Source organism: Mytilus edulis, chromosome 2 (assembly GCF_963676685.1).
Source record: "Mytilus edulis chromosome 2, xbMytEdul2.2, whole genome shotgun sequence".
In the NCBI taxonomy this organism is placed as follows: Eukaryota; Metazoa; Mollusca; class Bivalvia; order Mytilida; family Mytilidae; genus Mytilus; species Mytilus edulis.
Window position 1 is genome coordinate 35,574,670 of NC_092345.1, and position 14,629 is coordinate 35,589,298.

General features: G+C 31.1%; 1 protein-coding gene across 1 annotated transcript; it reads left to right on the forward strand.

Moving 5' to 3' along the window:
* Positions 1–5,402: 5,402 nt before the first annotated feature.
* On the forward strand, positions 5,403–14,163 carry LOC139512063 (uncharacterized). The gene is made up of 4 exons (XM_071299382.1): positions 5,403–5,539; positions 11,178–11,324; positions 12,206–13,046; positions 13,733–14,163. The coding sequence occupies exons 2-3, from the start codon at positions 11,209–11,211 to the stop codon at positions 13,041–13,043; spliced, it is 954 nt and encodes a 317-aa protein (XP_071155483.1). The 5' UTR covers positions 5,403–5,539; positions 11,178–11,208; the 3' UTR covers positions 13,044–13,046; positions 13,733–14,163.
* The last annotated feature ends 466 nt before the right edge of the window (positions 14,164–14,629 follow it).

A 14,629-nucleotide genomic window follows, 5' to 3' on the forward strand; every position in this document is an offset into this window, starting at 1 on the left:
CATTTATTCAACTCATTTGAATCCATATTCATGCAAACTTCAACCTTTAACTGGGTTGGGCTAATCATGTTTAGTTGTTAAGAAGAAAAAATTCAACATTGGAAAAGTGACTCAAGGCAACCACCAGAAAGATCACTTACGTTGACTGATTTTACCCACAAAACAATCATTCAAACATAGGTAAAACAACGATTTACATTTTTTTGTTAAATTTATAACATGAAACCAAACAGACAAAGAAAATGGACAATATATGATTTGTCAATACCCGAATATGTTTTGAAAAACATTAACTGCCGAATTTCAAAACATTTACTCGGCTTACGTACGTAGTGAGGTTTAAGAAAAGTCCTTTTACTGTCTGTTAGATCTGTACAGTTTGAATACAGATCTGAATACTGTAAACCAACTTATTTTCGCGAGTTATTTGATTGCGCAACTTTCGCGAGTAGAAAACTAACGCGAATATAAATCGTCGCGAATATGTAAAAATTAGATCTTTCCTTATTAAACTTCACCAAGTAAATTAGAAAATCTCGAAATTAAATAGCCGCAAAGTGGTCAAGAAATGGTAAAACGCGAAATAAAGTATCCGCGAAAATAAGTTGGTTTACAGTATATAGGAAATTCATCACCTTTCTCTCCAGAATTACACAGTACGCAGACTCTTTCCAGTCTAAAATTCGAAGTAACTGGTGATTTCAAGTTCTAAACTTACATTAATTTATTTTATTTTTATAAGAAAATGAGTCTAAATGTTCTCAAATTCAAGGTTTTCTGGAAAAATTTATTTCAATTTCTGATATGCAAGTTCGCTGAAATTGGTCAACTATTCTCTGTTAAATGCTCAGATGTGACTATTTTGGATTAAAACTTTTTATTACTCTGTTTGATCCAAATATATGAAAATCCATAGTTTTATAATATCATCGAAAGACCTTCATAGACCAAAACAAATGTTATCATATTTTAAAGACAACACGCAGATTAACTTCCAACCAAGTGTTTGTTTTTGATTAGGAATATCCTTCCTATTCGACTTACTTATAAATATATCGTTAAGACTAATAATTTCCTTTGAATTTTTGTTTTCAATATTTGGTTGTATTTTTTAAAACAAAAACAGCATCGGAAAGTCGATTTTAAGTGTGATATCAAAAATTTACTTTCTTATTCCGTTTGATTTTGTAATCATGTATTTCTCTGTTAGAAGCATAAACTAATTATCTAGAATGATTAAACTTTGAACGTGTTAAAATTTAGGTCAGTATGGTCAACATAAGTCAATTGTGTAATTAAAATATAATCTTACTATACAAAGCCAATTTTATTATAAAATAATGTTTTCAAATTAATAACTCAATGTTTTTCAAAAGGTCTTCTGAAAATGTACAAACATACATTCCTTCTGTAGACAATTTGTCCCTGCTAAATTAATTGTGTACAAATTCCCGTCTTAACAAGAACCGGTTCGGCAGATAAATAGAGAATTCGTGGTGAAGTACTCGAACATTTGAAAGTAAATTATTCTCTACCCGATCTTTGACTTTTAAATTCGTAAAACTTTAAGTCACATCGTTGTGTCTGCTAACACAAATTGCTCATCGCGAGTTCCCCTGCGTAGATAAAAAGACTGTTACACCATGATACTACGATCCTTTGAAATATTAATTTATTCATCATTCTTGTCATTTTGAATTTTTATTCGACGACAAAGCATTGTTTTGTAAATTAAGATGACATTTCATATCTTTCGATTGCTAAATGTAAAAACTTCACACGAATACGTCACCATCTTCCACTAAACAATTATAAACAACATGAGTAATTACAGATATTATGTAATGATTGATCACTGTGGTAAATGTCTGCCATATTGTAATGGATTTGCACTTTTGAAATATCCGTCCCTGGATGTTAAAACCTAAAATATGAGTGAAGCCCAATAAACTCTTCCAACGAAAGCACTCGTACATTTTAAAGAATAAGATGAGGGATTGCCAAAATCTGAATTTCTCATCGTGATTCACAAACAAAAACATTAAAAGACAACGTTGAAACCTGCATCTCTTTCTGTTAATTTCTTTTAATTTACATGAAAAATTAAAAATATATATACATCATTGTCTACATTTGAAAATGCATGTAGCAAGTCAGGAGTATGACAGTTGTTGCCATTCGTTTTTTATGTGTTCTATCAATCGATTTTGCCATGTGATTAGGGACTTTCCGATTTGATTTTCCTCAGAGTTCAGTATTTTTGTGATTTTGCTTTTTTTTTTGGCAACAAAAGTTGCGATATATAGTGACATACATCATATATATAGCAATGTATCGTCTTCGTTAGTTTTGTTACCTAATATAAATAATACTTTGAAAGAGAAGGGAAATTCTGTGAAAAAAATTGAAATGTTTGTTTCAGAATCTTTGAAACAAAGCATTTTCGTACTCCAGTCATAAATGTGACGTTACAATATGATTGTCCGTCCGTCAATTCTTCCATCCGTCCATTTGTCATACAAAATTACCATTGAATGCTTTCGGCAATTTACTAGTAAGTGAAAACTCCCTCCCGATTTTGACAACTATTCGGTTTGTTTCATTCAAAGTTATGGGACTTCTGTCGTCAGATTTGAGACAATAATTTGCCTGAAGCACACATGCTCCAGTTTCAAACATTTTTATATCAATCAACGTATAAATTTACACCGTTGTAAGCTCTTTTTGCAATCAAATATGCATTCATTCATTTCCAGAGTTTTGGAACTTTGATAGTGGTAATTTTGAAGATATCTTCTCCAATATTCCGATGATGATAGTCCGTCGGAAGGGGACGATAAATGGCTGACCCGTGTTAAGAGAGAGCCATATCTCTTGCACGTTAAAGACACCCTTGTAGATTTCGAAAAAGAGTAGGCTAATGCCGCTACAAGGCAGCACTCGCACCCGCAAAGTGGAAAGGGATTAATATAAGTTGTAAAACTTGTTTCCCAATCCACTATAAATAAATATGTTTAAACTAAATATTCCATGTAATTCTTGCAACAACATTATCCATACCATGAAAGAAATACCCGCTGCTCACGCACCTGATTACACAAAACTACGTATAGTAGTTTTACATTTATTTATTTTTTACAATAAAAATTAGCAAACCATCAAAGAACTTAGAAATAAAATTAATTTAATTTCAATTGAGACAAATGTCGGCATGAAATCTTAACAATTGTTTCTAATCAACTTCAATATTTGTCAGATTGACGTAATATAAAATAGTCCGGATTTTTTTTAGAGGTTATGTAAATAATCATATAAGTAAAATGCACAACAATATTTCAGAAGTCGACAATTTCAAGTATATGTTAGAATGATAATTGGAAGTTTATATGCATTATTAAAAAAACACTAAATTAATTCTAAATGATTGTTTAATTTATTTAAAACAAATACCGAAGAACGTTAGATTGACTTAATTTCAAGTGTTCACATCCTTCTTAAAAGTCAAATGAACTATTTCTGAAAGTATTTATTTTCATTTTGTTGTAAATATTTGCGACAATATTATGAAATAAGGGCTGATGTAAATGATACTAAATTTTAAAGAGTTGTGATTCGAAGAATTTTTGTTCAAACTATTAATAGATAATTTAAGTCAGTATACAGAAGGAGTAGGGCTAATTTCTCCAAGATTTGTTGGACTAAGAGAGTTAAAATCTTAGAGACTATATCGTACACTTCAAATGTCAGATATTTCCATAAAATTTAAAATGTTATTCAGTGTTAGAGGTTGTTGTAAAAGACATTTGATACAAAATTGCAAATCATGCATATATTTTGTCGAATTTACCATTGAAGGACATCGATTTATCCGAAATACAAAACACATTTTAAGTTTCAGCATACTTCCAGTTTTGTTTAAATATGTCCTTTTGTCTATGATTTTTGGGACCAACATTCAAAATTCATCAAAGTGTCTAAAGTGATTTGGTCTATCTTCAGGCGTTTGTAATTTAATGATATAGATAAAGGCAGATGTGGTGTGAGTGCCAATGAGACAACTCTCTATCCAAATAACAATTTAAAAAAGTAAACCATTATAGGTTAAAGTACGGCCTTCAACACGGAGCCTTGGCTCACACCGAACAACAAGCTATAAAGGGCCCCAAAATTACTAGTATATGTCAAGATATAAGCCATATTTTTTTCAGATCCACACTAGGGGATGTGATACTATGAATTTAAGTACAGATTGAAAGACTTTTGGAAAATGGGCCTAATATGGAATACATTGAGGGAAAATCGACCTTACTCTATTAATGAAATTAAATTGATAGGACAATCGTGTACTTACATATATAAACTAGTACACAATTTTATTTAGGGGCCAGCTGAGGAACCACCTCCTAGAGCGGGATTTTCTCGCTGCGTTTAAGACCCATTGGTGTACTTATGTTGTTGTCTAATCTTTTGTCGGGTTGTTGTCTCTTTGACATATTCCACATTTTCATTCTCAATTTCACTTTATACATATACTTATGAAAAGGGACTCCACAATTATGATATAAGTATAACTGTTTATCATTGAAATGTTGTAATATTGATCCCAAAAGGTACTTTACAGACAGTAATGGGAGCTGTCAACAAAATCATCTTGCATGACGTTGCAATATATCTGTTATATGCTGTGCTTATTTCATTCGTTTATAAAACAGTTTAATAAAAGGTAAGCATGTTTCGACTGACGAGTTGTTGAATTACACTGTAGAAGTGTCCTCATTTATTACGGGAATTGTGTTTAAGGTAAGCGTATCACATTCAACAGTTATGGTAATATTTCATAATATTAATAATAAATCTGTTATAAAACATTGGAAGTATTCATGTTCTATTTGAAAGAAAATCATTTATTTATGAAAATTTAATTTTCATGCATATTAAGTGATTTTCTTTAGTGTTTCCCTAATTTCAACACTAAACTAGTCATAAAGATAAAGCAAGTTTTTATTTAGTTTACCGAAATAAAATGGCAATTTCCGTGAAAATGTGTATTACGTGAAGAATTCTTTTGCGATAAAGTTCTATATTTTATCATTTTGATCAAATCTTTTGAACTACTTGGAGTCACACAGTTGTACATTTTGGATCCCTAGACATTTTAGTTATTTGTATCAGTGTTTATAACATTAAAAGGAAAATACATAGTGCAATTATTTAATGCAAGTTGAATGACTTAATTTTGGTATTTTGACTTTTCAAAAATTAAAGTCTTAGAGATTTGAAAGTACGAAAGAACGTAGGTTTATCCGATGATTCTGATAAGGTATTCATTCACACACCTTTTAATTGATTGGTGACTAGGAAGTTTTCTATTTTAATCTGTTTGTTTTTACTTATAAATTGAAGTATTTTGAGAATCAGTAAATACTAAGAACTGATAACAGCAGGTGAAATGTAAACGTCAAATAAATGGGCGGAGACAATCCATCCTAAACAAATTTCACTTTAAACAAAATTTGTTGAAAAGTATTCAAGAAGAAAAGTAAGTTTTATTGTTTTTAAAAGTGCACGCTTATATAAGGTAATTAATTAGTAAGATATATATACCTTGTTTGATATATAATTATATCTTTTGATTTCTTTCGATTTTGTCCAAGTTCTCTGTTATCTAAGCTTAACTTATATATGTTTTTATTATATTTTTTTTTTAATTTTCAATAACTTTTTCTATTTAATGTGTTATATAGAATGAAACACACTTTTAAAAATTATTTAATTGAAATTCATATATTCAAATCATCGAGAGATTGTTTGTATCGCTGGAAATCCGGTAAACATTCTAAACAAAAATATTAAAATATATTAATGGAGCAATTGTATACCAAACAAGTGACGACAATAAACAGATTATTTGTCCTCTCACGTAGGACAGTGGAGTAACAAAATTACAACATATACATATTTTTATTAGGTAGTTAAAGTTCCTTTTTTAAATAACAAATATATTTTAACACGTAATTAATATTTTTTATCATTTCTTTTTTTTTAAATTCTTGTTTGTCTAAGTCCATTAACCTTTTTGACTTGTTGCATGTACATGTAAAGCGATGCAAATACTCTGCAGAAACAAACCACTTGCTTGCTATCTCTACAATTTAAAGAAAAGGGTTTAATCGTTTCCTCTAATCATTTCATCTCTCAATCTGTTTTAAGAATTTCCAGGCGGAATAAATTTAATGAATTGTGTTTCCGCAAATATAAAAAAGAAGATGTGGTACATGTATGATTGCCAATGAGAAAAATCTCCACAAGAGACCAAATTACACAGAAATTAACAATTTTAGGTCAACGTACGGCCTTCCACAATGAGCAAAGTGGACCACACTGATTTGTTCAAAATTATGTACATTATCTGTCTACTGAACTGTTTGAATGAATTCTCAGGTCTTTATTGCAATCAGTTGTTAACAGACAATAAACGAGAAAATGGTGAATCTAGACATTTCAACTATGAGTTCATAGTTAAAAAATAAATGTCTAGAATTACTGCAACTATAAACTGGGGAAAATAACGCTTTCTAAAACGTCAAACTACCGTAGACAGGTCCGTACTGTTTGTCTACCTTTGCTTCAATTATTTGTTTATTGAAAATGCAGATCCTTCAGATTTCATTACGAGTATTTACAATTACTTAGTATATGCAGTTAGTTTTGATATATACAGTATCTGAAAGTGTTTTACTTAAACTCTAGTAAATATTGACATCAATGTTTTATTCAAATGAAGCTTGCATTAGTTGTGTACAAGAAAATTGCTCTAATTCAAAATGTTATGAAGACTTTATGAAAATATTTCAATCGAATTGATGGATTTGTATCAATTTGTTTTAGTTCGTTAATTAATTATTGTGTCATTCGAGTACTGGCCTAATAAGTTAGCAAATTCTATGTTATAAGGGAATTAAACCATGATACAGAAAAACAGGCACTCATTCTCACCATCTTAATTTGATTCTACTTGTCTGATAAATTTCACACCAATTTTCGTTTATTTCAATTACCCAAACATATATTAAGAAGGTCATTTGCGGTAATTCTACGGACCTTTTACTACGCTACTTTCTGTCCCAGTTACTGCGTCCAAATCCAAAAGACAGTTTTACAGTTTTTGTCGTTTGTTGCTGTCGTCCATAATTGCTGTAACAAACTTAGTTCGTACCCAAAACGTTTTGTACAAACTCGCACGTATTCCACACGATTTGCCCTATGACCTTCCGAAATTTAAACACCTTTGGACGCATTTAAACATATGTTACTAAACAGAGTTGTCTATGGTTGCTATAACAACGCGTGCTTTTAATAGATACAAATGAATAAAGATATAACCATAACAAGAATTCCACTGATCACTTAATTCACAAACGTTTTAATAATACTCTTATATCCAAACATATAAATTAAGACAATTTAAAAAAAAAAATTAAAAAAAGGTCTTTTAAATTTAAATTCAAAGTCAAGCAAACGCCAAGGGTAATTGAAGCTTTCAAAGACGATTTCTCGTTTGATAATTGAATTTTCGACAACATCCTAGGCTTAAACAAACATGTCTAACACCTTATGAGATAATAACTGTCAAAAGTTTATAAATATTACAATTCGAGTTTATTCTCATCTTAATTAGCATAGGTAACACTTTAGTTATATAATACTGAGAAAATGTTGTGACGGTTGCTACACCAACAAAAATTGTCTTTTCTTATGCACAATCATTTGACCAAAATATAGAACTTAAAACTGCACGATACATGTATCATTCTTGCTCCCCTCATCACGTGTTTATTTTCCATAAATAAACAACCATGCATTGGCCATAGAACGTCAAATGGAGTAATTATAGAACATTATATTGCGATTTTATTTTTACTCAAATACTTTGAAAAAAATACCCAACATAACATTACCATTTCCTTTGAAAAGTTCTGGAATTACTCAAGCATTTGATTTTTGTTTAGGAATAATTATTAGAATGTTTTTATTATCCTTGAAAGATGACCAGACGTTAAAAGACTAATTGGTATATATAGTTGTTTCATTGGCAATCATAACACATCTCTTTACTTTTATATAGTGTACAAAAGAATTTATAAAAGCAAAGTCTGGACCATATCAAATCCATTAGAAGCATGATATAAAATATTAACCATGATAGTTTTCGTACCTTAAGATTAAACTAGCCTCTTTTGAAATTATCACTGCTATAGTTGAATTATGTACGTTCACGATGATGGGAGGAGCCTGTGATAAGGGAGGTTACAATTTACTCTTTAAATACGTGATGCGTTTGTAATAGACAATATCGTAATTGATTATTAACAGTTTTTACGGAACATAATTTTATTAATCTATGAGATAAGGAAGCTTGCTGATCAGACTAAAGAATATGTTTTGCAATCATTCCATCCCTCAAACTACTAGAATGCACAAAACATATGGTCAGGAAAAACAAATATTTGTAGTTTATGCGTTTAAATTGTAATTTTTCACAATTACTACGGCTCAACATACTAGATGCACTAGATTCCATTCTTCTCTTCGTGCCTATAGACTGACAATTGTACTTCCACAACTAGCATGTCATTTTGGGTATTCAGATGCACTATCTGGCTTTTGTTTAGAGTTTTATGAGTAAACACGCGCAAACTGTTAAACAAACGCAGATACATCTGTATCAACGACGTTGAATTTCAAAGGTCGGTATGCGGATACCGGAGGTTTTGTCAGTAAGTCTAATCTGGAACTAATAGATTACTCCCAGGTCTATACTTACGTAGATAAATTAGGGATACATCTCTTAGTGATTAAAACTCGATATTATGAAAAGCACATATTACATGTATCATGTTTGACAAAATTAAACGCTTTTCCGAAATCATTATTTTTAACAGTTCTGATAAAAATAATATGTTCTTTTTGCCGCGTTCAACAGGAATTTATATGATCTTATATGGTGATCGAATTATTCATCAACACCGTTCAGAAACAAACATTATAAACCCGAGAGGCGGGATTCGACGTACTGAGTTCTTTGAACTGTATCTCCACAAATAATCTAGAATTAGACTTAACTTGCAAAAAAAAAAAAACAGTTTGCCCCCTCTCATCCTCAAATAAAAAAAAAAACTAAATTAATAAAATAAATACTAAGTGAAATCAATATTCATTGTGCAGAAAGAAAATCTATTTGTAAAGCTGTTACTGATTGGTGAAAAGTACTAGATATAAATCATACACATTGCCCAAATCTTTATCCTATTCATCGAATTCGAGTTCACGAGGAATTTTCTCCATGAAGTTGCCAAATTAGAAATTATAAGTATTTAAGTTGGGTATTCACTTTTTTTGGAGGGAAAAATCACTCCTAAATTCTAATTCAAATACAACGAAGAAAGTAAACAACCTTTTTAAACAGGAAAATATAACCGGATGTCGTCTGCTTCGTGCTTTTCTGCAATAACTTGTTTCCGTTTAAACTCATACTATTTTAAAACGTAAAGCGGTCGGAAATATGAAATTGACAAGTATAAATAACACCAATGCTAGGATACACTATACCTTTCACGGCCTTTCTCTGCATATTGTGTAGACGTTACTAAATCTTATATTTGAATTGCATGTATAATTTTGTAACACTTTTATTGCTTTGACAAATTTATTTTTGCTCTCATTAAATAATTGACGTGTTAAATTGCATCTTTTTTAACAGTGCGTTTAACACACTTTGCGGAAAATCTGCATTTTGAATTTATTTCTTACACTTTTAAAAGGTATCTGAATAACGCCAATGATATCATGAAGTCGTGTGATTATTGGCTGCATGTATGATTTTGTGAGGTTTATTTTTAACTTGTCAAATTAGATGAAAATTTCTCAAATATGTGGCAGTAAGATTTTCAAAGCAAATTATCAATATGTCAAAAAAAATTAAAACGAAAAGACGACAAGAAAAAACATAATACGGTTAACTGAGGTATATAACAATTATCAATATGTGGACCTCAATTTCAATAAGTTAGACCAATTATTATAATTCCATAGTTAAATTGTTTTGTTAGTTTTGTTTTTGAAATCATTTACTTTTCAATTTGTTTTCCTATTTTTATATATACAATAGATATCGTCTGCCTTGCTCGTTAGGTCCGTTTTATGAAGTTTTATAACGTTTCGTTGACCCTCAAGAAACACCAATTACTAGTGTTGTGTTATTTCGTAAGAAGAATCAATTCAGACTTTTTAAACAAAAAGTTCAATTGATATACTAGTGTTCTTAATGGTATATTAAAGAGTGTCAGCCCTAATATGTCAAAATTATTTGCGAATTTGAAATGTTTAATAAATTGTGCATTTAATCAAATTATTCTCCTCTTAGAAAATATAAACATTTGAAAGCAAAACTTTATAATGGAGAAATAGTTGTGTAGTCGAAATAATTGAATGTTTTAATATGAAACAGCAAATAGAATAAAGTATTTAACGGCTGAACGAGCCAAGTTTCCATTTACAGACCGATAGCCATTGTTTCGTTACTAATTTTAATGATTTATTAAAGAGATCTATAGGTCAAAGTTGACTTTACAAGATCTACTATGCTCTCGGAGAGTGTGAAAATTTTAATGTTTTAATTGTTTAACCTCCCAAATTTTTTAACACGTAACTAATGGAGGTTATTTCTGAGACACATGCTGAAATCGGCTCCATATGTTATGTGCAACAAATCGGTAACGTTTACATTTGTATTACTATTTTTAGTTTTTAGGCCTCATCTATCGGCATGATGTTTTCTGGTATGTACTTCCGTTCGTTCGTTCGTATATATCTGTACGTCCGTAAGTCCATTCGTTTGTTCGTTCGTTCGTCCGTCTGTCCAGCTTCAGGTTAAATTTTTGGTAAAGGTAGGTTTTGATGAAGTTGAAGTCCTATCAACTTGAAACTTAGTACACATGTTCCCTATGATACGATCTTTCTAATTGTAATGCCAAATTACTGTTTTGCCCCCAATTTCACGGTCCACTGAACATAAGCAATGATATTACGATTTGGGCATCCTTGTGAGTAGTTATGGACATATTCTTTGTTATAGCTATTTTTTGGTTATTTTTATTCTTTCTTGTTTTATGTTTTAGATATTATACAGACAACACAGTAGTATGAATAATGGCTGATTTACCTAGATGGGAATACGTCCTCATTATTATATGTGCTGAAGTTATATTGGCGGTTATCATTACTCTTGTTATCTGTTGGAAATGTAGATGGTCAAAGAAGGATGAGTAAGTTTCTAAAAATATTATTTTTTGTAGATTGGAAAATCAATTTAAATTAAATCATTCGACTGTCACACTATATATTGCTTAAGCGGGAAGAGCTACAAAGACATATACTTAGTACAAATTGAAAACTGCTTATCCATGATAAAAGCCGTGAACATGTATTTTGCAAACTGTTTGTAGGTTTGTTGCGAATAAAGGTATACCGATGACTTTGTTAGTTTAAAGTGTTCGTCTTTTAGATTAAAAAAACACAAAACAAACAACATCATCATTATTACAAAAAAAATCAACAAAAAGCAGAACTTAGTCTTCTGTTAACACAATACATGATTGTTCGTACATGCTGTTTGCACTGTATTGGAAGCGACATTATGTCATACGTTGTATGTTACTTATACCTACATGTATTAAGAGCGCTCAGGTTTTTGTTCCCAGCTGAGATTTATTGATTACCGACAGATAACTACAGTTTAACACATTTTCATTCATTCATTTCAATGTGTCATATAGGGACAAAACTTGATTTTAATATCTAACGTACATTTTCCACTCTGATATGCATTTCTTTTTTAAACAATTCTAAAAGCAAAATATAATTCTTATTTTAAGATTATTTTACAACAAGCGTTTACATGATAATGTCTTGTAAGTGAATTTATGACTAAGGTGTTCCTCAGTCACTCCTCAGTCACTGAGGAACACATGTACATTGTGATAACTTCACCATTTAACAAATTTTCTTTAAATTAATTGTCAACTTGTAATCTTTGAGAGTCATTATCAAAGTGTTTAATGCTTGTACAAGGCCCGGAATTACCGCTATAGTTATATTCCTTTTGAAATGTTTTGTGTACTAATTTGAAAAGAAATATTTGCTTTAGGTTAAAAGAAGAGAAAAGACCTTTGCCCATGCCGGAAGTGGACGATGTAATGGATGATATGTTTAAGAAGGACAACCAAATTGTAGTTGGTCATGCTCCACTACGTCACGAGTTTACGTATACGTCCAAAAAAGTGGCATTCCCTGACGAACAAGACGCTGCATTTTCAACTGCCCCAGCTGCCTACACAAATTTTGCTTTTGCCAATCTCGACCACAAAACAACAAAGTTAAACGAATCAGTAACTCCAAATAAAACAGAAAGCGACGACATACAATCAAAAGACAATCACACAGAAATAGCCGTAGGAACTGCAATTGTGTATAATGACAAAACGTCTAGACAAAGTAAACAACAATCTTTGTCTGTAGCAACTCAGCATACACCAGAGAATGTTTCGAAACAATCAACAATGATTCAAAATTCTAAACGTCCAAACTCTATCACGATGGGAAATGCAATTTATGTTGTTAATAACCAGTTGCTTACCACCAATCATCAGCCTTCACCTAGTGCAAGTGAAAGCTCACGTCTCACTCCTGTCGAGTTTGAAATGAATGTAATGGATTCCCCTGGATTGGGCAATTCACCAATGATCCCTCGTCACAGCGTTCAGCCATTGTCTCCGTTGATTGTTCAAAGTGTTGACGCAGAACCGATTGAAATGGGACATGTGATGTCAACACAACCACACACACTACAACCCTCCGGATGGAGACAGTTCAACCGAGAGTTAGACCTCCTGAGATCTCCACCACCCAGTTACCAGTCAGCAACAGGACGAAGAACCAACCCATTTATGGGGCAACCAGTCATGTTGGTTGAAGCAGATTATTAAAAAGTAATGATTTTTAAAAGGTTTATATATTGCTCTTACAAAACATGACATGACGTCCGATGAGAAAGATTGGGTGTGATAAGGAAACGACCATTGAATTACATAAGGCCTCCCCATTACCTTATAATCAAATGTTCGTCCTTATGATATCAATATTACTGTGCATGGCTCTTATTGTTAAAATAACCTTCATCGGGTACCATCGGCAATCAAATATGTTTAAATAAATGTGCATAAAAACAAAAAGGGTCATTTTGTCTTTTGTCTGCCGTATTCAAGATGGTGTATATCGCTACTAAAATTGCATTTTCTTTTGACAACTGAATACATATGTATATATATCAATGCAATTTTTATACAGAGAGTAATTAAGAATGTTTTAGTGACCGCTTCTTGAGTTTCTTTCATGAGGGAAAAAAAACTTTTTCAATGGTGCTGCTCAGTTATCAAACACAGCATCAAACATTCGTTAGCAGAGGGGTTGTTTGAATACAAATTACAATGTTTGAAGAATGAAAGATTGCTACTTTTTTTTAAACAACCAGAAAACTTGATTTTTTTTTTTTTTTTTTTAGATGTTCACTATTTTAACAAAGCATGATCTTAAAAAAATGTTCAGACTGTCCTACTCTTGTAAAAAAAGAGAGACATAATAGCACATTTACAAGATTGTATTGTATTTTTTACAGTGACCAACTTTAATGACAGGACAGACAGTCAGAAGCAAATGTGAACATGCATAATTCTGTTGCAGGACTCGTCAATTAATGGAACATTTTTTTTTATTTGTGTAAATAATTTTGTATACTATTTATTAAGACAAAGAAATGATATACTTGGAGTTCATTATAATGTATCATACAACGAATTTGAGTTTGAGAACTTACATTTACTGTTTTTGTACTTCCTACTAGGAAATCAAAACTGTACTGTACACATATGTGATTGTGTCATAATGAGACAACAGTTTTATGTCTTTTACCTAGTTAATGAATTCAAAATACAAATTATATGACAATAACTGATTTTACCGATATCTCCAGAAACAATTTAAGATTTTGAAAATAACTTGAACATAATTTTTTTTTGCACTTTTTTTAATAAACTTTTTTTTATTTTATTGCTATATAGCTTTTTATTAGTTGAACCATTGATCCTTGTGAAACCATATATCTTGAATATCGACCCACCCAGAAATAGAGGTTAAAAAGCAACATCGTGTGTATTTTCAAACTCTTTAAAAAAGAAGATGTGGTATGATTGCCAATGAGACAACTAGTCTATCCACAAAAGACCAAAATGACACACATTAACAACTATAGATCACCGTACGGCCTTCAACAATGAGCAAAGCCCATACCGCATAGTCAGCTATTATTGATAATCTTGTGGTGTTTTATTTCCTTCAATTTTTACAAAAGTATGCAACTTCAGCAAACAAAAATGTCGCACTATTTATTTTTGCATATGAGTTACATGGGAAGAGTCCAAATATGCACGAACCAATGCGAACAACCAGTAGCGTCCCAGAACAAAGGAAAACATGAGTGTGGGAATAATACTATGTTTTATCCATTGGAATAAAT